The sequence below is a fragment of the Guillardia theta genome (genome assembly GCF_000315625.1).
Source record: "Guillardia theta CCMP2712 unplaced genomic scaffold GUITHscaffold_1, whole genome shotgun sequence".
Taxonomy (NCBI): Eukaryota; class Cryptophyceae; order Pyrenomonadales; family Geminigeraceae; genus Guillardia; species Guillardia theta.
In genome coordinates this window covers 870,650-893,776 of record NW_005434673.1, presented here as the reverse complement: position 1 = coordinate 893,776, position 23,127 = coordinate 870,650, and the positions used below count along the sequence as shown (strand labels likewise).

The 23,127-nt window shown below is 53.7% G+C and overlaps 9 protein-coding genes across 9 annotated transcripts in view; 4 read left to right on the top strand and 5 right to left on the bottom strand.

Annotated features, from left to right (window-relative positions):
* Positions 1-3,470, bottom strand: part of GUITHDRAFT_131609 (hypothetical protein) — a gene marked incomplete at both ends in the record, with an annotated part of 4,203 nt that extends 733 nt beyond the window's left edge. Inside the window, 6 exons of the mRNA XM_005842327.1 lie at positions 161-257; positions 310-440; positions 491-531; positions 662-697; positions 833-872; positions 956-3,470. Coding sequence (XP_005842384.1) covers positions 161-257; positions 310-440; positions 491-531; positions 662-697; positions 833-872; positions 956-3,470 — 2,860 coding nt within the window. The remainder of the gene's footprint in view (positions 1-160; positions 258-309; positions 441-490; positions 532-661; positions 698-832; positions 873-955) is intronic.
* Positions 3,471-4,206: 736 nt separating this feature from the next.
* Positions 4,207-6,766, top strand: GUITHDRAFT_99181 (hypothetical protein; the record flags this gene model as incomplete). The annotated part of the gene is made up of 12 exons (XM_005842326.1): positions 4,207-4,590; positions 4,647-4,698; positions 4,742-4,792; positions 4,839-4,925; positions 4,973-5,264; positions 5,310-5,442; positions 5,494-5,559; positions 5,769-5,913; positions 6,012-6,277; positions 6,326-6,508; positions 6,553-6,655; positions 6,708-6,766. The coding sequence occupies 12 exons, from the start codon at positions 4,207-4,209 to the stop codon at positions 6,764-6,766; spliced, it is 1,821 nt and encodes a 606-aa protein (XP_005842383.1).
* On the bottom strand, positions 6,729-8,454 carry GUITHDRAFT_83772 (hypothetical protein). Its single transcript, XM_005842325.1, has 2 exons — positions 7,685-8,454; positions 6,729-7,540 (listed from the first exon to the last, which is right to left on the bottom strand). The coding sequence occupies exons 1-2, from the start codon at positions 8,326-8,328 to the stop codon at positions 6,862-6,864; spliced, it is 1,323 nt and encodes a 440-aa protein (XP_005842382.1). The 5' UTR covers positions 8,329-8,454; the 3' UTR covers positions 6,729-6,861.
* Positions 8,455-12,281: 3,827 nt separating this feature from the next.
* On the top strand, positions 12,282-13,967 carry GUITHDRAFT_62819 (hypothetical protein; the record flags this gene model as incomplete). Its single annotated transcript, XM_005842324.1, has 12 exons — positions 12,282-12,380; positions 12,490-12,541; positions 12,597-12,683; positions 12,738-12,807; positions 12,892-12,973; positions 13,024-13,079; positions 13,136-13,234; positions 13,282-13,375; positions 13,426-13,566; positions 13,611-13,728; positions 13,789-13,831; positions 13,883-13,967. Coding segments are annotated over 12 exons (1,026 nt in total), but the record flags the coding sequence as incomplete, so codon positions are not given.
* Positions 13,968-14,738: 771 nt separating this feature from the next.
* GUITHDRAFT_57670 (hypothetical protein) lies at positions 14,739-16,277 on the top strand (the record flags this gene model as incomplete). Its single annotated transcript, XM_005842323.1, has 1 exon — positions 14,739-16,277. A coding segment is annotated over one exon (1,539 nt), but the record flags the coding sequence as incomplete, so codon positions are not given.
* Positions 16,278-17,362: 1,085 nt separating this feature from the next.
* GUITHDRAFT_131605 (hypothetical protein) lies at positions 17,363-19,838 on the bottom strand (the record flags this gene model as incomplete). The annotated part of the gene is made up of 12 exons (XM_005842322.1): positions 17,363-17,461; positions 17,800-18,060; positions 18,301-18,383; positions 18,419-18,491; positions 18,659-18,763; positions 19,000-19,049; positions 19,100-19,183; positions 19,210-19,271; positions 19,320-19,359; positions 19,421-19,510; positions 19,565-19,774; positions 19,817-19,838. 12 exons carry the CDS (start codon positions 19,836-19,838, stop codon positions 17,363-17,365), a joined length of 1,179 nt encoding a protein of 392 aa, XP_005842379.1.
* Positions 19,839-20,578: 740 nt separating this feature from the next.
* GUITHDRAFT_149786 (hypothetical protein) lies at positions 20,579-20,978 on the bottom strand (the record flags this gene model as incomplete). The annotated part of the gene is made up of 1 exon (XM_005842321.1): positions 20,579-20,978. A coding segment is annotated over one exon (328 nt), but the record flags the coding sequence as incomplete, so codon positions are not given.
* A 343-nt stretch (positions 20,979-21,321) lies between these two features.
* GUITHDRAFT_149785 (hypothetical protein) lies at positions 21,322-21,833 on the top strand. Its single transcript, XM_005842320.1, has one exon. It carries the CDS (start codon positions 21,340-21,342, stop codon positions 21,724-21,726), a length of 387 nt encoding a protein of 128 aa, XP_005842377.1. The 5' UTR covers positions 21,322-21,339; the 3' UTR covers positions 21,727-21,833.
* Positions 21,834-22,364: 531 nt separating this feature from the next.
* Positions 22,365-22,688, bottom strand: GUITHDRAFT_99176 (hypothetical protein; the record flags this gene model as incomplete). Its single annotated transcript, XM_005842319.1, has 1 exon — positions 22,365-22,688. The coding sequence occupies one exon, from the start codon at positions 22,686-22,688 to the stop codon at positions 22,365-22,367; it is 324 nt and encodes a 107-aa protein (XP_005842376.1).
* Positions 22,689-23,127: the final 439 nt, after the last annotated feature.

Below are 23,127 nucleotides of genomic sequence, written 5' to 3'. Positions count from 1 at the left end.
GGGTCCACTTTTCCTCCCAGGGAAGAAGGAGCAAGGGGGGTGGAGAAAGAAAGGTCAACCCACCGTGCCTAGATGCTCCCAAGCAGCCTCCTTGGTTTCCTTCCCTTCACTTCCTCCTGCTCCCAAGTCATCCTCGGAGACACTAAAGACGGCAGAGCACCAGGCGTACACCAGGCGCTGATCTTCAAAGTTCTATTTGCAAGGATGTACGAAGCCGTCAGAATCTGTTGAATGCATACCGAGTGGTTCTCCGACGCCTGAAAACCATCCATCAACTGCAGGAACTGAGTCCTGTTGCGTTCACTTTACCTCTATGTCGAAGAAGAACCCAAATGCTGCACATGCTCGCTTCCCCGTAGTGACCTTGCAGCAGATAAGAATTGAGAGGATGACTGCATAGAGGTACCATTCTATGCAGATGATCCGGTGCAACTTTCTCGCTGATTCAACACACGATCATTCCTGTGGGCCCACCCTTCTCAGATCCTACCTTGATTCCGAATCGTCGTCCTGAGAGAAAGAGGCGGACATCTGTTTCGCAGGTTCAGTAGCGATCTCTATGATGCAACAAACAAGAACTTTGTGTCCGGAGGTCTCTGTTGATGATTCCTAGGAAATTTTCAAGTCAGTCCGTTGAGGTTCTCTTTGATCCAACAGACACCTCAGACCCTCCCCGGTCATCGTCGTCTTGAGTTTCCTGCACACGTGAAGTTCAGAACTCATGCCAAATGCAACCTGACTCAGTTCACCTTGGACTCTGGTTCTAGCATCGAGAGAAGCAAGCAGGAATGTCAAAACACAACAAGAATCATCATGAAACATTCATCAACACCTGACAGTCTCAAGGATTGAAGTTGGTCCCACGACTGGAACTGCAAATCATCCAATGCTGAAGCCTTTACTCGACCTTTGGAATCCGCTTCCTCTGCCTGTTTTTCTGCCGTTCGCAAATCACCTTTTTTCATCTGACTTCCCATTGTCTTTGGGGCCGTAGACCTGCCTCGTTGCTCTGCTTCGTCTGTCTTGATCTCCACAGCAGTAGCTGATGGAGGATTCAAAGGCTTAACTGGCGGGGCTTCGCCCGACTTCTCCCCTTTCCTCACTGCGGCAGCCGGCGTTGTCCCTACAGATGCGGACGAGTCTGATACCTCGCTGCTACTCTCGGACAGACTGCTGCTGCTGCTCGGCTCGGCTCCCATGCTTGGCTCTGCCCGTCTGCTTGGCTGAGAATCGGCCACAGGCGGCTTTCCTAGTGTCGCTTCCTTCCCCTGCTCCTGTGTCTTCTCCTCCGCCTCCTCCTTGGTCTTCTCCGGCAGCTCCCTCAAGCCGGGAGCTTCAACCTCCTTCCTTAGCGCTTGCGCACTCTGGATCCCTGCACCCCCTAGGTCCGTGACCTGAGAAGCCGGTGGGACGTTCTTGCCATGGGCTGCCCCTGCGGATGCGGACGAGTCTGATACCTCGCTGCTACTCTCGGACAGACTGCTGCTGCTGCTCGGCTCGGCTCCCATGCTTGGCTCTGCCCGTCTGCTTGGCTGAGAATCGGCCACAGGCGGCTTTCCTAGTGTCGCTTCCTTCCCCTGCTCCTGTGTCTTCTCCTCCGCCTCCTCCTTGGTCTTCTCCGGCAGCTCCCTCAAGCCGGGAGCTTCAACCTCCTTCCTTAGCGCTTGCGCACTCTGGATCCCTGCACCCCCTAGGTCCGTGACCTGAGAAGCCGGTGGGGCGTTCTTGCCATGGGCTGCCCCTGCGGATGCGGACGAGTCTGATACCTCGCTGCTACTCTCGGACAGACTGCTGCTGCTGCTCGGCTCGGCTCCCATGCTTGGCTCTGCCCGTCTGCTTGGCTGAGAATCGGGCACAGGCGGCTGTCCTAGTGTCGCTTCCTTCCCCTGCTCCTGTGTCTTCTCCTCCGCCTCCTCCTTGGTCTTCTCCGGCAGCTCCCTCAAGCCGGGAGCTTCAACCTCCTTCCTTAGTGCTTGCGCACTCTGGATCCCTGCACCCCCTAGGTCCGTGACCTGAGAAGCCGGTGGGGCGTTCTTGCCATGGGCTGCCCCTGCGGATGCGGACGAGTCTGATACCTCGCTGCTACTCTCGGACAGACTGCTGCTGCTGCTCGGCTCGGCTCCCATGCTTGGCTCTGCCCGTCTGCTTGGCTGAGAATCGGGCACAGGCGGCTGTCCTAGTGTCGCTTCCTTCCCCTGCTCCTGTGTCTTCTCCTCCGCCTCCTCCTTGGTCTTCTCCGGCAGCTCCCTCAAGCCGGGAGCTTCAACCTCCTTCCTTAGCGCTTGCGCACTCTGGATCCCTGCACCCCCTAGGTCCGTGACCTGAGAAGCCGGTGGGGCGTTCTTGCCATGGGCTGCCCCTGCGGATGCGGACGAGTCTGATACCTCGCTGCTACTCTCGGACAGACTGCTGCTGCTGCTCGGCTCGGCTCCCATGCTTGGCTCTGCCCGTCTGCTTGGCTGGGGTGGCCTTATCAGCGAGGGATCGGGTACAGGCGGCTTTCCTAGCGTCGCCTCCTTGGTCTTCTCCGGCAGCTCCCTCAAGCCGGGAGCTTCAACCTCCCTCCCCAGTAATTCCTGCTGAGTTTTGGAGGATGTATAGGCAGCAGATGCTGAAGCCATCCCTACTCTTTCCCCCACGTTCCTTCTACCGCCTGCTTCGATGTGGTCCTCCAGGGCTGAGGTTGGTTGGTTTTCATCACTTCTCTCATAGGCGCTGCTAGGCATCCCTTGTCGCCCTTGCGAGCCCTCCTGTTCTGCTACATTTGAACCACTCATTCCTCGCAAAGGCGGCTTGCTGCTCGCACCCCTTCCACGGCCTCTTCCACCTCGTTTCTGCCCTCCACCGCCGCGTTTCTGGCCTCTTCCGCCCCTAAGAGCCATGGCATCGGGTGAAGGCGAGGACAACTTGGGCTTCTTGTGCTTCTTAGGTTCTCCATCCTCGAGGAGAGAATTAGTCCTCGCCCGTTTCTCTTCTTTGGCCTGCTCAATCGTCATTGTCGCCTTTCCCTCTCCACCTTCCACGGCAAGACTGCTCTGATTTTGAGCAAGTTCAAGACTCTCAAAGAACTTCACAGGGTCCACCACGGGCATATCTGAGTGGTTGCGACCTCCTCGGATCCATTCAAGAGCTTTCTCTTCCATGTGGATCTGCAAGAGGGCATGCTTATTGATTGCCTTGGGGTCTGGTCTCACTGAGGCCCGCAGGTTGGTGTTTTCGATGTTCCTCTTCTTCCTCTGCCGTTCTTTCTTGACGGCTGCCTTGACCTTCTTGCGAATCCATGCCCTCCCTGCTCCTGCCAGTCGAAGGACAGGGGCATGCTGCTCGGTACCACCGCTACCGAAGCGAGGGTGGCCATCTGACCATGTGATCCCTCCAGAACTGCGTGGGCAGACACGACTTTCCCGTGCAACGAGCAGAGTAGCTGCCTGCAGAGCCAGGTACACTACGAGTTTGCTGCTCAGATGCATATCAAGGGTGCTCCCTTTGAGCTGTAACTACGGGGAAATAGAGCAGCAAAGATCAGCGTTCAAAGCAAGTAGGAATACAGTTCCTGCAAGCCCTGCATTCGTCTACCGTCAATCTCTCCTCCACTGTATCCTCTTGGCCGATCTCTCCCCTCTCATCATCTCCTGCTCGCCCTCGATCTTCGGCCCCCCCTCCTTCCTCCTCCCCATCTTGCCGTGTGCGAGATGCTCCTCCTGCATGAATCCGGCCCGAAGTGGGGTTCCTGCAGGGGTACGACCAGAATCATTTGGGTAGGGGTACTGATTGGTACCCCATGGACCCTCACTTTTCCAATAGATTCAGGTTGAAAGTACCCCTAAGCATTAATGAAGCATTCGGTGCGTTGAGAAGGACAAGTTGAAGGAGGGTAGGGGTGGGTGAGTGAGGACGGGGGTCGGATCATGCAGCACGGAAGAGAGAGGGGAACAGGTGCATGGCAGCGGCAGGGTACGAAGAGAGAGGAGGAGCATGGCGAGCTCACACGATCATATCCATCATGAGATGAACCTCCACAGATGGCTTCTAGCTACCAGAGCTCCTCCTTCAACATCCGCGCGCTCAGTTCTTCCAGGATCCTATGACACCCGCAGGGCGAAACTGATCGATCCAGGTGCAGCAGGGATTGAAGGGGCAGTGTTTGGAGCATGAGATTGGAGTGATATCACCCTGCATCCCTTCTTTGATGAGACAGCTGGCTCGATGAAGTGGATCGTTTGTTCCTTGATAGCGCTGGCCTGTGCGGTTCCATGCAGTCTGACTGGAACAAGTTTCGAGGGGCAGGCCCAGAGCGCGGCAAGGGGGAGCGTCTTGAACAGAACTCTCCGACAGAGATGCTGGGAGCAAGTCGCTAGATCGAGGGAGAAGGCTGGGAGCCCTCTCAAGCTGCGCGGGGGTTCATGGCAGGGTGGCGAAAACCGCCTGCAAGTCCTTGATTTCCCTTCCAGAAGTTTCCAGCGCAAGTGTTACCATGCTGCCATAGGCGAGTTTTATGCTCGCTGGGATCCATTTCTAGAGCACGTCAGCTCGTCTGAAGCGAAATGCAAGGAGGGAATGCATGTTCTGCTCCTACCAAAGGAGGAGGAGGTTGTAACTGAAGCGTCGCTGTGGCGATTTGTGCATGTGATGGTTCTTTCTCCCAGGAGCATTTGAGCTTCGAGACGAGGATTGTGGGAAAACTTGTAAAGAATGAAGGTAATGATGAGCGATCAGGGCTCTGTGTGAACGCGGCGTTCAGATGGCAGCGGCTTTAAAGTGTGTTTCCACAATTTCGACGGTCAAGACTACGGTGAGCCACGATGACTTGAGCTCACTTCTTACATGACTTTGAGTAGTTTCATCCTTGCAAACATTTCTCGGCAAGAATGAGGCCGAGCTGAAATCGCAAAATGCAGCAACCAGCGATTTCAGCGAGTTGTCAGGTACGACAGGATTCAGAATGTCCTGTCGGTTCTCACAACAATTTTAGAAGGAAACTTCGTTTTCTTTGAGGGAGATGCGATTTCGTTTTGTATCCTTGCAGATATCTTTCGGCTGTTCAGAGTCGAGCTAAAGACTTCGCTCCTCCTTTGCCAGACAGCTCTGAAGATTGATAGCATGAATGTCGACGCTCTTGCAATGTGCGGCTTCATCGAGCATCGATACAACAGCAACGTTGTGAAAGCCAAGGAATATTATGAGAAGGCACTGGAGAAGTCTCCAGACAATGTTGACGTGCTCGCAAAGTATGGAATTTTGCTACTTGATGAAAACCTACGATGGTAAAGAAACTTTGCCACGCCTCTGTGACTAAACGCCTTGCACAGCTATGGGAAAGCAGAACAAGCGATAGAAAAGGCATTAGCGATCGCACCGAACCATACGTCTGCTCTTTGTGGCAGAGCAATCTTTGTACAAGAGACTTGCAACCAGTATGATGCTGCTGAGAAGATCTATCTGGTAAGAACTTCTTTTATCAAGGTACTGCTACGTTGACAATGAGACAATCAGGAAGCTTTGAGTAGAGACAAGTACCATGCTGATGCACTGTGCTTTTACGCCACGTTTGTTGGCAAGGTTTTCGTTCTGATCATCGCGTCAAGCTTCTTTTGACTCTTTTTCGCTTCTCAGTTTCGAAAGCAATACACCGTTGCCGAGGATCTGTATAAGATCTCTCTGGAAAAAGATCCAATCAACTTGCATGCCATGTGCAATTATGGCTTGCTGTTTCAGGAATTCCTCTTGTAACCTTCACACGCACGTCTTTTGATCGATTTCTCGTCCAGGCTGTGTTCAAGAAGTTTGATGAGGCAGAGATGTTGTACAGGAGAGTTTTGAACATCAGCGAGATGTTTTCTCCTGCCTGGAGTTTCTTGGGCTTGTTGAAGCATTCTGTCCACCAAGACTACGCAGAGGCCGAGCACTGCTACAGTATGGCGTTGAAGTACAATGCCAACTTCTCGTCTGCCCTTTGCAACTACGGCATGCGCCTAGCTTGCCGATGGATGGGTCCTGACACAGTTGTGCAGGCCATCTCCTCCTCTCTGTCAAGGGCGACCACAACAGGGCTGAGGATTTGTACAGAAGAGCGTACGAGGTTGACCCCAAGGACGCGATCAATCTATGCAACTACGCCCATCTTGTTGAGGTTTTCAGAAAGGATTACGAAAGAGCCGAGAATCTTTACAAGGAAGCCCTGTGCGCTGATCCGTGCAACGTTGCAGTGCTCTGTAACTACGGGCACCTGCTTGCGCGATCTTCACAGGACCTGGAGAGAGCAGAAGAGATGCTCAAGGTCAGTTGTAATGTATTCAACAGGGAGACTGAAGTAGTATATGCGCAGAAAGCCGTCAGGTTGGATCCCAGCTACGAAGACGCTGTTTTTGGGCTGTCGATCATCCGATCGAAGATGAACGCGCGACCAAGTAAAGCCCCGACCAGCCCTTCAAGGAATCCTCTTCACGAGAAGATGTACCAAGAGCTGCAGAGGCGTCGAGACGTCCGATCACTGCAGGCAGACAAGAAGGTCTTTTCAACATTTTCGTGCGCTGCAACTGACAAGGCAGATAGAAGGAGGACGAGGAGCAGATGCAACGTGCGGATCGTATGGCAGAGATGCTGCTGAAAGAGGAGGAGGCAGATCTTGAAGCAAAGAGAGGGCAGGGGGATCCGCGTGAGGGAAGCAGGAGGGGGAAGAGAAGGTTTTGAAGCGTTTGTGGCCCAAGAGCCCATCACTCCCATCAATTCACGCTTTGCATTTTATTCTACACATCTCAAACGTTAGTGTCTACTAGATATGAAAACAACAAGTCATGAGAGGCAAGCACAAGCTGTACAGTAAGTTGAGTTACACGTCGTGGGCTCGAGCTAGGCGCATCATCATCTGGGTGCATTCTTGGCCGCCATCCTCAACTTGCCAGCAGCCTGTACCACTGCCGGGTCGAAGATGTTCTGCAAGGGAGAAGGCGACTCTGAGACCCCCCCATAGATCCGCAGGTGAGGAGCTGTATCCTGGTGGTCGGATAGAACCTTGAAGGCGCCCTGGATGGACAACTGAACGAGGAACCACTGGAAGGAAGAGTTGGCAACATTGATCGAGACGTCAGTGGGGTCACCGATGAAGAGCCTATCGAAAGTCCCCTTGCTGTCGTCAGGATCCTCGGGTAAGGACGGATCGTACTGCCTGAGCTTGATCAGCCCCTGCCCGAAGTTGGAGACGGAAATGAAATAAGGGGTCACTCCATGATCTCCAATGCCGAAGCTGATTCCGACGTGCTTGTACGGAAACTCTGCAACCCACTGGAAGAAGCGGAGGAGCCACTCGCCGTACTTGCAGTCCGCAGGGATCTCTTGAGAGCTTCCCGGGATTTTCGACTCAGTGTAGGCCTTGGAAACTTCCTCGAGGTTGAAGTAGAAGATGAGGAGAAGAATGGCAGAGTGCGAGCTCAGCCCTCCAGTGTACGCATCGTTGAGCCCCAACTTGTACAGGAAGTACTTGAAGATGAATCCAAGTGGTTTGATGATCTCGTACCTCGCAAGCTCCTTCCTCACAAAGTCCCTGAAAGCCACGGGTGATCGCATCCTCGAACATCCGTGGAACGTGATGTCAACCGAGATGTTGTGCGGCGAGTACCCTCGCGCATGGCCGCCATCTTGTAAGCTATCAGACATGTCGGAGTCCTCGTGGCCCTCCCCTGCGGACCCTGCTCGTCCCTCGTTCAAGGAGATCTTGGACACGTCGGCCGACAATTTGATCACTGGGACTGAAGTGTTCTCGATAGACCTCATGTACCTACACCATGGCATGGATTTCAAACGTGAAGCCAGGTGCTTCATCTTCGATTCGATCGACCATTCTTTTGCTCCAATGACGAGCACGTCCACATCACTGTGAGGTAGGTAGAGATCAGTCGAGAAGGAGCCATACACCTCCACATGCGCTCCCTCCCAGCACGATTTCACAGCTTCGTCAACGAGGTCAACGATCCTCTGACGCCGCGTCCTCGTAGAGTTGGTGGGGTACACTTGGTTCAGCAACTCAACGATCTCACTGTGCAGCCTCCTCGTGACCGACTTCCTGTCATCAGGCATCGAAGCGAAGCAGTGATGCTCCGGTCTCAAAGGGTTGTAGTGTGCGAGACGTTTCGAGCTAGCCTTATGGGTTTTGTCAGATATCTTGGAGCTTATTTCACACTGCGTCTTGCTAAAATCTTGGATGTCTGACTTTGTAGCATTCGAAAGAAGATCGCTCCCTTGTTGCGTGTCATTGCTTGCTGAGAACATGATCCCTGACGCATTTTCAGCAGCTTTTGCTGCCGAGATGTCTGACTTGAGGCTTGGAGCCATGCTTTCTGCTACTTCATCTCTTTCCTCTTCAGAAGCTACACTCACATTCTCCCTCACCTTCCCGATCGCTGTTTCCGACACTTCTTGATTCTCTACGTCGGAATCAACGGGTTCATCTGTTCCTTTGGGTGACTGAGGGCTTGTGCTGCGATCGCGACCTGGGGCATCGAGTTCTCTGCTCTTCAGCATGATCGAGGTGTCCTGTGGCTTGACTTGTTCATCCTCATCCCCATTTGGCCCATTAACATTGAGTGATTCAGCTTCCGACAGCTGCGAGGAGGAGGAGGAGGAGGAGGAGGATGAGGACATTGAATCGATGCTGCTGTCCGAAAGATCTCTCTCTTGTTCATGCACAGGCTTTCGCCTTGAAGACCTGGGAGTCTTGTAACTGTTCCGTTCAACAAAAGGCGACTGGCAGGCCGGCTGTTGAGAGAGATAGCTCTTCTTTGCCATGCTCTCGTATGCTAGCGACGCTTCATCCATCTGCTGAGCCGTCTGTCCCAGGCATTCTTCACTGCGCAGACGTACTTCATCAATCTTGTCCATGATGTTCCAATCCTTGTCAAAAGGAGCGCCAGCGCTTGAGGATTCGGCAGAGAAGATATCATTCCGAACCCCCCCCCAAATCCTTGAATGGCTTTCTCGATCTGCGTCCTTGTGCACGATTGAAACCTTGTCTCCGCGGCAAAGTCTGGACGATGATGTATCCCACAGAATGCTCTTGGTAAACTCCGTGGAAGATTTTTGGGACAGATGCAGGTCCTGGATCTCAACATCAGTTTGGAGAAGTGGGGAGCCCAACGATTACCTTCGACAGTGCCTGGGGCCTTGTGGTTTTTAGGACATCCCGGGCCATTTCAGCAAAAGTGAATTGTGTCTCCTTGTGCAAATGTCTGCGATAAAATGCCGAATACGCCAATGGGAACGAAACAAGAGCATGCATCAAGGTGTCTGCATACTTGCACCCGGAACTCAAGATATTGCCTGCAACTTTTCCACCAGGATTTGTCAAGCAGGACACATCATATAGCTCCTGATCACAATGCCAACAATCTGCTAGACAAGCAAAGTTCTCTACATGCGGCCCTCGTTTGAAACTTGAGAAGATTTCGCGTCGAATCATCTGAGTTTCATCGAAGGTCACTAACGCACGACCGCAACCAGGAAACCAAGTGAGCTCACCGATCGGCTGAGTCGTAATTTTTCTGTCGATAATACAAGGCTTAGATAGTTGGGAATAAGTGTCGCGTCTTCGTCTTCAACCGGCGACGCAACGCCCAGTGGTGTAGCAGCTGCCGAGACCTGAAGGAACACAATCACTGGCAAGCAAGTGATGGTTTCAGATCTCAACCTGAGATTGTTCCAGGCGAGGATCGAGCGCACTCCACTGCTTCGCCCACGAATTCACCTTCTCCCACCCGTTTTCCTTATCCTTCATCATGAGGCCCTGCTCTTTTGTAAGCTCGTACTTCAAGGCAACCAAAATGGGAACCTTAGCAACGACTTCAAAATTTTCTGTATCTTGCTCGACAGACCTCGTTGGTAAATCTTTCACCAAATCAGGCATACAGCTGAGATGTCAAACGGAGATCTGACCTGAAATACTTCGAGAGCACCTTCGTAACAACTCTCGAGTGAACGAAAAGTCTATGGAATTGAGCTCCGCCTTTGAGAACTGGCGGAGTCGAGCAAGAATATTCCGGACATTGGGCCCATCGGACATCGTTGAGCATCGGGCAGGTTGTGTGATGCCTTTTTTCGACATCACACTGTAGCGATCCAATATGTTCTTCATCATCAACGAAGCAACAAAGGTCAGGGGGGTGAAGTACTGAGTTCCCCTGAGCCTTGAAGATGGCCGATCGTAGCAAGTCACGAAAGGAGCCAGGTTATAGAGCATGTCAAAGATCTTTTCAGCGTCCTGGCTGAACTCCAACAACTCGAAGGGCACGAACACGTCATCGACCACGCTCAGGCGCAAGACCCTTTCCAGCTCGAATTCTAGTTCGAAGTTGGCGGTGGAAACTGAGGATGAGAAGAACTTCAGCTTCTCCAAGCTCGGCTCCATGCTCGGAGTCCAATCTCCGTAGTTTTTCACGGTTCTAACTTGCTGAATCCCATCGAAATAAAATGCGATCGATGCTTGATTGCTGGCCTGAGACAAGATGTCGTACATCCGATGAAGGACAGCAGCAGATCTTGGTTTTGTGATGTATAAAAGATTCAGACGATCATCAGCTGGCAGAGAGACAAAAAAGGCCAGAACGTTTCGGTACTCCTTCTCTGTCGAAGACATGGTCGGGAAAACAGACTGAAGCTACTTAAATATTAACCTGTAGGACGATTGTCAGAAAAGAATGACAATTCAAATTACATGTCAGGAGTATGAATCAGAGCAATACACAATAAAACAATAGCAATAGCTTATCAGCACAACAGGGAAACAGAATAACTCAGTATCACATTGAGCAACCAGACACAAGTCTTTTCAAAGGTGACAAGCACATCAAACTGCATCAACAGAGCTTATGAAAGATAAGGCATGCGTGGCACATCAGAGCACAACCATGTAGAACATTTTCTGACGTGTCTCATCTCGTACCACACGCAATCTCCTACCTTCAGCATGCGCAGCACAACCCCCGTCCGAGCTGTTGAACCATTGGCTGCCGCCCGAAATAAGAAAGGAAAAAAAGAAGTTTAACCTAAATGTTTGTTTACAAGTAATTTTACATACGGAGCCTTGTTTTTATAAATATTGTACAAAATCAAAATACATTTAAGAAATTAGTATACATATTTCTAACTTTCTTTGGTAATTTGTACCAATTTGCACTACAGTTTAAAAACAGATTTATTCACTTCCACCCCACCTCCCCCACGGTCTTCTAGCAGGCTATAATAATACCCCACCCCCCTGGTATCCTAAATTTAGGTTATGAGCCTCACTCTGCAGTTTGTCGCCGGGGACTTCGGCCATACAACACGCCGGCCCGGCACATTCCTGACCCACCCTACCCACCCCTCGTCCTGCACATGACCCCTCCTATTCCCAGTCACATGTCCCCACACGACGTGCGACCGGAGAATATGGAAATTGTACCGGTACTTGACAATGAAATACACCGGTAGTCATAATACAGCCCACCCACCCATGACATCTGACAGCTCCAAGAAGTCACCCCACCCTGTTATAAACCGCAAGAGTACCCCCATATCGAGCTGTTGAAAGAGCACGGGCACTCTACTACCCTACCCATTCTCTGTCATCGCCTCGTCCCCCTACCCCTTACCATCAATTATCCAGGGAAAACCACCCCTAGTAATTGAATTTGTATTCACTACCCATGTGAATCCGGTCGCAAGGACCCCTTCATCTCAAGACCGCCTCTTTGTTCTAGACACAAGCGCGGAAGATCTAAAAACATAGCCAGCAAAAACATGCCGACCAACGAGATGGTGAGAGTGGAGATGTTGAAGGAGGAGAGAGGACGGGGAGGGAGGAGGATGTGACTGTAAGAATATCTGCAGTGAGATATTTGCAAGAGTGAAAAGAGAGCATGCATGGCAAAAGCAAAGCCAGTACAATGAGAGTGAGGCGGTAGAAACTAGGAGGACGGGGGCTGGTGGGGCAGCTTAAAGATGAAAACATGATGATGTCGGGCGGGGATTCGATGAGATCTATACGATGAAATGGATCTAGATAGCATGAAAAAAAAGTTTGAAGACGCAGATTACATAGAGTTAGGGACAGCCAATGGGTGAAGGATATCCTTGGATGCGACTAACGGTCCCAGTGGATTCAGTGAGGATTACTGCCTGGCATGCGTGTAGAGCGAAAGTTTTTCCATCTGCTGACCTCTTTCGTGCTCTGCAGACGTTGGAGTCCGTGAAGGACTACTATGGCAAGGTGTTTTGATGGGAACATCCATGGGTGATCGCTGATTCGTCCGCAGGTGCTCCACACCAGCAAGGATCTGAAGACTTCAGCATGCACAGCGAGTGGTCGTCCCCATCCCGTTGTGGTGATGCTGCTCTTCCTGCCTGAGATAGTTGCTCCTGACTTGGATCTTTTCTTGAAGGCGAAAGTTATCCGCTCAATCCCCAAGGAGGTTGATAGCCTGTTCAGAGGAGAATGGCTAGTGGTGAAAGCATTGTTAGGTCCGTGAAAAGTTCTATGGATGCGGAGCTCCTCTTCCTCTGGGCATCGAAGGTACATGCAGTATGACAGAAGCGACCCGTCTGAGTTGAGCTCGTGCCATTTCAAGGGCGATCTGTTCTTGACCTAGGGAGCGGCTCAGGAAGGGATTGTTATGCTGCAGCTGCTCTCGTCGGACCGACTGGCTCTGTTGTTGGTAAGTTGCGATAGTCTACAAGAAGCTGGGGGTTGCTGAAGTTCTGTGATGCAGGAATCGACATGACAGCGGAGCAGCTCTCGGTGGCTAGGGCCCATGCGGAGCAGTACTGCAAGTCACTCGGGTACAGTGATAAACTTTTGCCAGTTGTGTTTTGGCTGCCGCCTGGAAACAAGACTTGCACTCTGATGCCAGTTGCACTGTGCAGGTATGATCGTTGCAACCTCAACTTCGTGGAAGGATACATCGAACGTCTAGAAGAAGCTGGCATCCAGGCCAACACTTTTGATGTATTCAATGTTAACTCCGCGTGCCATCAGCACTGAACGTTGTTGCGCAGCTTGTGATCAGCAACTGTGTAGTCAACCTATCCCCTGACAAGCCTCGAGTGCTGAGGTGATGCCATGATACCTGGTTTGCTCTTTGACTGACCGTGTCTGCGGTTTCTTCAGGGAAGTGTACCGCGTCCTGAAACCGGGAGGCGAGTTTTATTTCTCCGACGTCTACTGTGATCGTAGACTTCCAAAGAACGTCCAAGAGCATGAAGTCCTGTATGTCCCACAGCGAATGTGGAAACTCCCAGCTGACTGGCATGTAGCTGGGGCGAGTGCATCGCAGGCGCCCTCTACACCAATGATTTCATTCGATACGCCAGAGCGGCTGGATTTGGCGACCCCAGAATTCTCTCGTCTGTGAGTGGCGGTACATGCTTTTACAGACGCATGCTAATCTTGGTTTCAAGGCTCCTATCGAAGTTCATGACCCCGAGCTGAAGGCCATCTTGGGTGAAGCGAAGTTCTTCTCAATCACCTACCGCCTCTTCAAGCTTCCTGAGGGGATGCTTGAGACACTATGTGAAGACTATGGCCAGGCGAGTGCTCAAGTGCGATCTCTGGCCTTCAAATGTTGAAGCTTCCTCCGATGCAGGCTGTGAGGTACAAGGGAACTATCAAAGGAATGGAGCACTCCTACATGCTCGACGATCACCACCTCTTCGAGAAGGGCAAGCTCAGCCTGGTCTGTGGGAACACTGCGGCGATGCTGGGTGAGTGAAGCCAGAGAAGCTGAGCAAGGAGGAGGTAGACTGAGATTGCCTCCACAGGAGAGAACGGAGTAAGCTGGCTCGCCCCTCACTTTGAGATTCTCGGGTAACTTATGCCCGCCTTGAAGCCCTCCGTTGCCTGATGCGTCGAGAACAGGGACAGATCAGTTCACTACGGTGAATTCCCCTGTAAGCTCAACTTCTATAAGCTCAGCAACTTTCAATCTGACCTTCTCTGCTAATAGGCGGGCCGTCCCCTGCGATCAAGCCGGCTGAAGCTGCTGCTGATGCTTCTGGTGGAGGATGCTGCAGTGGAGGAGGATGCTGCTGAGGATCCGTCTCTGGCTACCGTACTTGAGGCCGCCGGGCCAAGGCCCAACTTCCGAAGTTCGGCTGTCACAGTGAACTTGACAGTCGGAATGAACTTTCATCTCAAGTTGTACCCAACTGAGTTACTGAGGCCCGCATCCTCATGCCTTGATTCGTCCGGCGTCTCGCGGCCCGGCCAACGATCCGATCCGCAGAGCTGCCTGGCCCCGGCCCGCCGGGCCTCACTGTCCGATCCGATCGCCGCGGTCCGTACGGTACGGGCCCGCACTCTCAGGCTCTTGGAGACAAGGACCCTCATCTCCTCACTGACCACGGGTACTCTGCACGTGAAGCGCATGGCGGTGATGGCGAAAGATGGCCAGAGGAAATCCAGCGAAGGGAAGGAGGAGAAGAGGAGGGGGAGGAAGGGAGAGGAGGAGGACGAGGAGATGAGCAAGGTCGATGACGACAAGAAGAAGAGGAGGAGGGGAGATGACGAGCCGCCAGCCAAGAAATCGAAGGGAAACGATGGTGAGCAGATCAAGAAGGGCGGGAGGGGGAAAGGAGGGAAGAAGCAGGAGGAGCCGAAGGAGACCGACAAGGCTGGAAAGAAGAGAAAGAAGGCTGAGGAGCCTTCTGAGATCAACGAGACTGTCTCGGAGAACGCTGGCAACAGACCCCTGACCGACTTTGACATCTCGGACCAGACTGTAGAGAAGCTCAAGGCAGGAGGTATCACGAGCTTGTTCCCCATCCAGTCGGCCACTTTCAATCACGTCATGGAGGGCAAGGATCTGATTGCAAGAGCGAGGACAGGGACGGGTAAGACTCTCTCCTTCATCCTCCCTGTTCACGAGCAGATGCTTCGACTCAAGGAGGAGGGGGAACTGGACACGCGGAAGTACGGGAGGACGCCCTCCTGCCTCATCCTCTCTCCAACCCGCGAGCTCGCCAAGCAGATTGCCAAGGTGCTCGAGATGGTCGCAGCCGATGGCTTCTCAGTCCTCACGGTGTATGGAGGCGTTGCTTACGCTGAGCAAGGGCAGGCGCTGAGGAAAGGGGTGGACTGGGTGGTGGGCACGCCAGGGCGAGTGATCGACTTCATGGAGAGGGGGCAGCTGAAGCTGAACAATGTGCGATACTTCGTGCTGGATGAAGCAGACGAGATGCTGAACATCGGCTTCAAGGACGCGGTAGACAAGATCTTCAAGGGGGTGATGGGGGAGGAGGCGGAGAGCAAGCCCGAGCATGTGCAGACCCTGCTCTTCTCTGCTACGATCCCCGACTGGATCGCACAGACGACGGAAAAATACTTCGACAAGAACAACACGGCCCATGTCGACCTTGTGTCCGGACAGCAGGGGCAGGAGACGGCGACTAGGATCGAGCACCTGTGTATCCCCTGCCCATGGAACTCCCGCGCAAGGACGATAGGAGACATCGTGCTGTGCTATGCTGGGTCTCACGGGAAGACCATCATCTTCACGGAGACAAAGAAGGAGGCGAACGAGCTTGCGCTCGACGATGCGATCAAGCAGGACTGCGCGGTGCTGCACGGGGACATAGCGCAGGCTCAGAGGGAGACGACCTTTCAGGCGTTCAGGGACGGGAAGTTCCGCTGCCTGGTGGCGACTGACGTGGCGGCACGAGGGCTGGACATCCCTGAGGTCGACCTAGTCATCATGTGCCATCCCACCAAGGACGCAGACACGTACGTGCATCGGTCGGGGAGGACGGGGCGAGCGGGGAGGAGCGGGGTAGCGGTGACGTTCTTCACTCCGAGGGAAATGCACCAGCTGCGAGCTATCGAGTGGAGGATCAAGACGAAGATGCGGCAGATCAGCGCGCCGCAGCCAGAGGAGATCGTGAAGGCGAACGCGAGGGACATCAAGCTGTCTGTAGAGGAGGTGCACAGCGACGTCCTGCCGCTCTTCGAGAAGACGGCAGAGGAGATGATACAGGACATGGGCGCTACCAAGGCGCTCTGCGCTGCCCTTGCCGTGATCGCTGGGCAGACGAAGCCGCTCCCCGCCCGCTCGCTCCTGTCCTCCCTCGAAGGGTTCAAGACCTTTGTGATCAAGACGACTCAGCCCATGGCAGAGAGCAGGATGGTTTTTGTTCTCCTCCGCAAGGTCCTCCCTCAAGAGCTCGTCTCCAGCATCAAGGGTATCCGTCTCTTCAAGGAGCAGCCGGTCATGGGCGCAGCCTTCGACGTTCCGCAGGACAAGGTGGAGGAGTTCGAGCAGGCCGGCTCTCCCCCTGGCTGCGTCCTCGAGCCCGTCAGGAGCCTGGAGGACTTGCCGGCGCTGCAGGAGGGGAATCGCAACGGGGCGTTCGGCGGAGCAGGAGGAGGAGGGAGAGGAAGGGGAGGCGAGTCCATGTCTCCGGCGGGCAGGAGGTCTGACGGTGGAGGGAAGTCCCCTGGCAGGTACGGAGAGGAGGAGGAGAAAGGGGAGGGGGAGGGGGAGGGGGAGAAGGATGGAGAATGACCATGGTAGCAGGCCGCGGGGGAACAATGAGAACGAGAGGAAGGTGTTTGTTGGAGGCCTGTCTTTCAACATGGACGAGCCAGCGATTAGAGAGTGAGTGTCATGAAAGAAGAGAAAGGAAATGGGGATGATGATGGGGAGGAGGAGGAGAAGGAGAAGGAGGAGTAAGGGGGTTGAGGGGGGGGAGAGGAGGAGGAGGAGGAGGGGGAGGATGATAGAGATGATGATACGGAGGTGGTGGAAGAGGAGAAGGTGGAAGGGAAGTACCTGATAGTTGTGCAGGATTTTCAGTAGCAACGGATCGATCGAAAGAGTTGTGATGCTCAACGATCAAGAGACAAATACCTTCAAGGTAGACCAACTTTTTCTTCCTCACTTTCTCCTCCTCGCCCTCCTTCTTGTCTCTGCATTTCTTCTTCCTGTCTTTCTCTTCGACTGTGTAAGTCATTAAACGTTTTCCTCTTGACTTATACTCAGGGCGTCGCTTTTGTCACTTTGGGCTCTTCAGAAGAAGCGCAGAATGCATGCTCGGCGTTGAACGGGTGGGTACGGAACAAGGAAGGAAGGATTTGTAGTGACGGAGAAGTTGGTCAGTGGGATCTGAGAACAGGAAAGGTGGAAACCAGTGAGAAAAGGGAGGGAAAGAGGAGAAAGGAGAGCAGGGGTCAACCGGAGATGGCCATTAATTTGTTTGAGCAGGAAGAAGATCAACGGTAGACCTCTCCGGGTAAACATGGCGGCATTCAAGAAATAGACGACAGAGGGAGCGAGCAAAGGGTTGCTCTGGCCCTGTCTTCATTTTTCTTTTTATTCTTGTAAAAGTAAAGCAGTGTAGTGTTTCATTTCTTGATGTACGTCCTTCCTGACTTTGCGATTATCAACACAATCTCCTTGTGGTTCTCTTTCTTTGTCTTCTCCTCCTTGTTCTCCTCCGTCGTCTGCTACACCAACTTCTCCTCCTCTTCCTCCTTCGCTTGCACCAGTTCCTCCCCCCCCCGTGTTTGTTCCTCTCCCCTTCCTGTTTCCCCCACTCCTTATCTGAACAAGGACTCAACACGGCAAGTTAGAAGGATGCATCTACTCTTAACCTCGCCTCTGCCATCAACGCCCGTCTCCCTCCCCTCCCTCCCCTCCCTCCTCTCCCTCCCCTCCCTCCCCTCCCTCCCCTCCCTCCTCTCCCTCCTGCCATCGATCCATCTCGACCATAATCCGCATCAGATCGAATTGCTGCAGCCATAGTCACCCTTCCACCTGCCGCTCCTCCCTCCTCTCCCACCCCTGAAATCTCTCGGAAGTTCTCCAGCACCCTGGTCGGCCACCTCTCCCGCAGCCCCTGCTCGCAGCTCACAAGGACCTTCAAGTCAGCAAGAGGCCCAACCTCGACACGAGCCAGCACAGCAACAACGTCTTCGTGCACCCGCGAGCCGTCTGCTCTCAACTCACAACCAGAGCCCGATAGCAGGGGTTGACTTGAACCTTTCAAGAGGAAGGCGGAGTCCAGGTTGTCTGAGTTAAGCGTGGGTTTGCCCCCAGTGGCCTGGCAAGGAGAGGAAGGAGTCAAGCGGAACGAATGAAAGCGACCAGGAGGCATCTTGAAAGGCAGGCAGGAAGGAGTGAGAAACATGGTGGAGAGGAGGGGATGAAGAAAACGGAGAGAAGAGAAGGAGCAGCAGGGAGAAACAAGGTGGGCGAGAAAGACGAGGAGGGAGGAAGAGAACAAGGAAAAACTGGGAGAGGAGGACGAGGGAGAGGAAGGGAGGGAGACGAAAAGCCTCACAGCAAGCCAGCCTTCTAGAATATCTTTAGTGTCAACCCATCGCAGCTCATGGCTTGTTGTGCACACTATGGGCCAGCAGTCATCTGCAGACATTTCGATCACACCAACAACAACTCACTCTCAGTCTTGTAGTCCACGACGATGAAAGCTTCGGCTCGCAGAAACTCCAGGATTTTGGTCGTCATGTGCACCTTGTCGTACAGACACGTGAGGGAGGGAATCTCCAGTATGTTGGCGTTATGTGCGAATCAGTGCTACTACGAGGTGTTTAGACATGTACAAATAGGATCGGTCTGCCTAGTCAACTTCTGACGTGTCTATTTCTTGTAAGGTGTTCTGCCCATCAAACATCACTCACCTCGTTGTCGGGAAGTATCAAAGGACTTCTCTCTTGCACAACCTCATATTCAGGTATCTGGAACAGGTTCGGGTAGATCGCCGCCTGCCCTTTTTCCAACCCGAACTGCAAGGAAAGAGTTTTTGCTGAGTTCAAGGTGATATCTTGAATGAAAATGACGGTGATGACTGCGATGGTAGTGCTGACGACAACGATGATGACGACGATGGAGATAGACATGGAGATGGAGATGGAGATGGTGGTGGTGATGATGATAACGATCATTAAGATGGTGACGGTGATGGTGATGGTGATGGTGATGGTGATGGTGATGGTGATGGTGATGGTGATGATATTGTTACCTCTCTCAGAAGGCGACCGATCGCCTCATCCACACTTTCATTCTCCATCACTACAACATTCGTCAGCATCTCATCGCACATCGGCCCACGAGATTCTAACCCTGCACCTCCGGCAGGTAGAACATCATCCCCATGTTCCACTCTTCTCCAACGCTCTCGCGGCTCTCGAGCAAGTACTCGAACACTGCAGAGGTGAAGGACTTTCAGCACCATACTTCTGATCTGCCACGTCACCATTGTCCACCGACGGCAGCCCTGGCACCGGGGAAATGCTGCCATAGAAATCGTGTCATTCCGTTGCGCTTATCCCTGACTCTGACCTCTTGGCTCGCAGAATTGCGAGGACGCAGTTTCTTGGTCCTGGCATGAAACAGGTAGCAACTGTCAGAACCCATCCTTTCCTACTCATCCACGACATCACTTTGATTCCGCTCCTCGATATCGAGAGACTGTTTCTCCTTCTTCACCAGTTCATCCAGCTCGTCATAGCCCGTGTCCTTTGAGTTGTCGGCTTGCAAGCATCATCATCAGTCAAACTCAATCTCAAAGTCGCTCCCTGAGTTACCGCTCGAGCCTTCTTGTTGACATCTCCACAACGTTGCTCGAACCCTCCGAGTTCTGCCTCCATGCTGCAACATCCCTAGCGCCTGCCATCTGCTTGGTCGGCGCTGCACCCCCCCTGTGATGGCGCATGCCCGGGCTCTGTCTGGACATGCTCGCGGGTGCCGGAGGGCTCCAGCAAAGCACAGCTCGTCGAGGATCCTTGCGCACAAGACTGCCACGGGTGTCAGAAAGGGACCACAATGTCTTACGACACCTGCTCTGAGAGCTTCCACCATCTTTGGCAGGGAGATACAATCACGTCAGCAACACAACCTCCTCTATCCCTCCGAGTACCAGAAGAACGAGGAGAGATCGCCACGGTTGAGACCCGAGGTAGATGTTGAGCATGATCACTCCTGCGCTTCGTCAGCGTCGACACTTGTCACTTCGCTGTTAGCTCCACCAAGAGTCTGGTCAACCTCCTAGCCCCAAGAGAGCAATGGAAGATTCCTGCTCCGCAAAAAGCGTCAGGAGCTCGTGATGAGAAGGGATGGGAGGAGAAGGGTGAAGGGAAGAACCAAATCAAGAATTGAGCACAAGGAGCAGCAGCGAGGTGAGAGCCTGTGAAGGGGAACGAGTAGGAGCAGGACGATGATGTAGGAAGCAGAGGGCCAGAACAAGAGCGAAGATGGGTAGGTTGACTCTCAAGAGGTTGGCATGCGGCTGGGCATAGCAGCGCAGCAGACTGCAGAAAGGAAACAAGACCGCTGAGAGACAAGACGCATTGTGGTGTGCTGTATGAGTCAGCTTGCCGTAACAGCACCGATGGCGTCTCAGTTCGCTGATGGAATTGCCGACGTTTGTAAGAAGATCTAGTTCACATACAAAACACATGAAACAGGAAAAGTTAGCAGAAGGAAAAACTTACACAACAACGAAGAAAATCACATGGACAAAGAGAAAGGGTACGAGGTAGGAAACAACATGGTGTGGGTGTGAAAGAACTCGCATCTCAGTCTTCATGATGATCAGCCTCTTTATTTACATCTCTATATCTACATCAGTCTTACATCTCCCCCTCCCCATTCTTCTTCTCCCCCTTCCTCCTTCACTCTTGAGCCCCCCGGCCGCCCCTCAGCGACTGCCTCCTCATCGCCTCCTCGATCGACCTCAGCAGCATCCCCTCCTTCCCCGTCCCTCTGATCGCCCGGCTCCTCTGCCTCGCCTCAAGCTTGAAGCCCGTCGGATACGAGATCCCCCACGCCTCTCCTTCCTCGTCCCTCTCCGCCAACGCCGCTGCCTCCTTTCCTGTCGCGACCTTGGACGCCTGCGGGCGGCCCCTCGGGAAGAGCGCGGCCTCCCACGCCAGGGCCTCCTCGGGCTCCTGGCTGCCTTCCGTCTTGAGCTCCAGTGCGATCTCAGTCTCGAGTGCCATCCTGCGGTGCCTTGATGTGTGTGTGTGCGGCCGAGCACAAGGGGGCAGGAAATAAGTAAAGGGGCATGGGGAGGGGGACGGCCCAGCTTCTCCGTGACCATGCCGAGGTATGTAGTAAAGATATCTCATGCGACCGACCCCTTATCAGCAAGTCACGCTACACCACGGCCTTCGGTCACGTCATACCAGGGCCTTGGATACCGCGTAACAGGCAAGTGGGTCGTGAAGTGTAGGACGGCTTTGCTGCCTTGTGTTGGGTAGCTATCGCTTGAGTGAGGCGAGCTGGCTTTCGACCCCCCTCCCGAATCCAAAAACCTTGCTGCCCCGGATATCCTCCCGACACTCGTTGGCCAGGGGTGAGCATGTCCAACATCCTTGCTCTTGCGTCCGACCCCGTTCCTCCAGACGAGCTGCAAGGCGGGCTGTCGTGGCAGCATGTGCTGTTCCCTGTCGGCCGAAGCCCATCCCCGACCTCGTCGTCCAAATCAGTAGGAGATGGCGAGAGCGATTGCTCAACGGAATCTTCGTCGGAGGACACAGACGACGAAGACCAAGTGAGAGAGAGGGGCCGGGGGCTTGCTGATGGCATACAGCTCGACGTGATCGAGCCGAGATGGATATCGCTTCCGACTTGCTTCATCTTGGAACCGAGACCCCGGAGCCTAGCAATCCGTATCCAAGGACGAGAGGACATGCTGCTGCGGAGCTTACAGGAGGCAGTGTCGAGGTACGGGAGAGTGCGGGGTTGAGTAGGGCGTCATCGCGAGACGACAAGAGAGCAAGGCTTGCAGCTGACGTCAAGGAGGTGCCCCCCCCACATGTCATTTTGCTTGTCAATACAAGAGCACGAAACCTGAGACCGACTGATTTTGTTGAGTTTGTCACGACATGAGCATAGCGCGATGGTCTTTGTTTCGAGATAGGTATGAGATCCAAGCTTGTATCGCATCAGACCCTAGAGTCTATCTCAAGCTCATGCTACACGTGCCCGCCAATGCACCTCGCTCCAACGACCGTGGCATGCCAGCCAGAAAGAAGATGCTTCGAGCTCACGATGGAGGGAAGACTAGAGTCCGAGGAGGCCCAGGCGAGGGAGGCAACGATGATGCGATGTGGGAGAGGTGAAGATGCACGTGCGGATGAGGGCCTCGATGTGAGTTCTACTTGCTCATCGGCGGGGAGCGTTTGTAGGAAACGTGACTTCATCGGCACTGATTGTCACGCTACACTACCGTGCACAGCACGGGAATGATCACTTAGGGATAGCACCGTATGAATGCGGAGCGCTCGCCTCCAGAAAGCTGGATGGATTGCCTTGTTCCTGGGACACAGTTGGAGGATGGGCGAATTTATCATATCGGGAGTTCATCAGGAGGCACAGTCGCCATCAGGAAAAACAAACCATGACATGATCCACTTCTTCTGTCATCGCCTCCTCGATCGACCTCAGCAGCATCCCCTCCTTCCCCGTCCCTCTGATCGCCCGGCTCCTCTGCCTCGCCTCAAGCTTGAAGCCCGTCGGATACGAGATCCCCCACGCCTCTCCTTCCTCGTCCCTCTCCGCCAACGCCGCTGCCTCCTTTCCTGTCGCGACCTTGGACGCCTGCGGGCGGCCCCTCGGGAAGAGCGCGGCCTCCCACGCCAGGGCCTCCTCGGGCTCCTGGCTGCCTTCCGTCTTGAGCTCCAGTGCGATCTCAGTCTCGAGTGCCATCCTGCGGTGCCTTGATGTGTGTGTGTGCGGCCGAGCACAAGGGGGCAGGAAATAAGTAAAGGGGCATGGGGAGGGGGACGGCCCAGCTTCTCCGTGACCATGCCGAGGTATGTAGTAAAGATATCTCATGCGACCGACCCCTTATCAGCAAGTCACGCTACACCACGGCCTTCGGTCACGTCATACCAGGGCCTTGGATACCGCGTAACAGGCAAGTGGGTCGTGAAGTGTAGGACGGGCTTTGCTGCCTTGTGTTGGGTAGCTATCGCTTGAGTGAGGCGAGCTGGCTTTCGACCCCCCTCTCGAATCGAAAAACCTTGCTGCCCCGGATATCCTCCCGACACTCGATGGCCAGGGGTGAGGCATGATCAACATGCTTGCTCTTGCGTCCGGACCCCGTTTCCTCCAGACGAGCTGCAAAGGGGGCTGTCGATGTCGC

Excerpts from the sequence above, each read along its gene's own strand:
- GUITHDRAFT_83772 (XM_005842325.1), bottom strand. The coding sequence starts at position 8,328 with ATGGCTCCAAGCCTCAAGTCAGACATCTCGGCAGCAAAAGCTGCTGAA. Across the intron at positions 7,541-7,684 it reads TTGAACGAGGGACGAGCAGG|GGACTTTGTGAGGAAGGAGC; the intron begins GTCCGCAGGGGA and ends CGTGGCTTTCAG.
- GUITHDRAFT_149785 (XM_005842320.1), top strand. The coding sequence starts at position 21,340 with ATGTCCAACATCCTTGCTCTTGCGTCCGACCCCGTTCCTCCAGACGAG.